The sequence below is a fragment of the Silene latifolia genome, chromosome 2 (genome assembly GCF_048544455.1).
Source record: "Silene latifolia isolate original U9 population chromosome 2, ASM4854445v1, whole genome shotgun sequence".
Classification (NCBI taxonomy): domain Eukaryota; kingdom Viridiplantae; phylum Streptophyta; class Magnoliopsida; order Caryophyllales; family Caryophyllaceae; genus Silene; species Silene latifolia.
Window position 1 is genome coordinate 123079802 of NC_133527.1, and position 1225 is coordinate 123081026.

At 39.6% G+C, this 1225-nt stretch overlaps 1 protein-coding gene across 1 annotated transcript; it reads left to right on the top strand.

Annotated features, from left to right (window-relative positions):
- The first annotated feature begins 202 nt into the window (after nt 1-202).
- On the top strand, nt 203-997 carry LOC141641261 (protein DOG1-like 4). Its single transcript, XM_074449931.1, has one exon. It carries the CDS (start codon nt 203-205, stop codon nt 962-964), a length of 762 nt encoding a protein of 253 aa, XP_074306032.1. The 3' UTR covers nt 965-997.
- Nucleotides 998-1225: the final 228 nt, after the last annotated feature.

Sequence of the window (1225 nt, forward strand, 5' to 3'; positions counted from 1 at the left end):
CTGTGCTCACTTCATGCTACTCGTAAGCCATGCACTCTAACTCCCTCCACATCCCCTCTATATAATCCCCTTTTTTTTCCTTCATTTAAAATCCTCCTTAAACCTCCCACCAAATTAAAATCCCCATTATTTTTATTTTTATTTAAACATCATATTATTATTAATATTATTAATATTATTGTTTTTATTTATTATAACTATTATGAGTTCAATAGAAGAGAAATTTAGCAAATATTATGAATGGTGGCTAAATCAACTAGAAAGCCACCTACAAAACCTAGTATTGGAGCGTCAGCCAAATTACACAACCATAGTCTCAGCATTAACAACCCACCATAAGGACTACTACACGGCTAAGTGGGCCTTAGCCCATGAAGACATCTTAGCCTTCTTCTCACCAAAATGGCTAAGCCCGCTTGAGTCAGCCTTCAGTTGGGTCACCGGTTGGAAGCCCTCCACAGCCTTCCGGCTGGTGGACTCGCTTCGTCGAACTCGAGCCCCACTCACTAGCTTGGCTCAACTCACTGAGGACCAGGTTAAAAGGATTGATGAGTTGAGGGTGAAAATTAAGTCTGAGGAAGGGAAGGTTGAGAGGGAAATGGAAAGGCAACAAGTTGCCCTAGGAGATCGCAACCTAGCTCATCTGGCTCAGGTTGCAGGAAAAAGGGGTGTAACCGGGCCGGTTCGAGATGAAGGGGTTAAGGGGATATTGGATGGGTTAGAGAAGGTTATGAAGATGGCTGATTATGCTAGGCTTAAGACTTTAAAGGGTGTTTTGGATGTGCTTAGTCCTAAACAAGGTGTGGATTTTTTGGCTATGTTTGCTATGGTTCACCTACAAATGAGGAAGTGGGGTAAACAAAGGGATTCTAGGGCTACTACTAGTGCTAGTGCTAGTGCTACTGCTACTGCTACTGCTACTGCTACTGCTACCTTAACTTTAGCCACAACGTTGATTAATTAGTGTAAACCTAATTAAGTGGCTAACTTAATCCGTGATGTTTAGGCCTAATTAATGAGTGGATAATATCCTCTGTTTTACTTTTGTGTCTATCTCTTGTTTCATTGTCTTTTCTCTTACCACACATCATTCATCGCATAATAAAAATGGTAATAATTTCTATTAAACTAATAAAAATGATAATGAGATATAAGAGAAAACATAAAATAAGACAGACAATCCGTTTTCTTAACTAATATCTACTACGTACTACCCAACAAACTC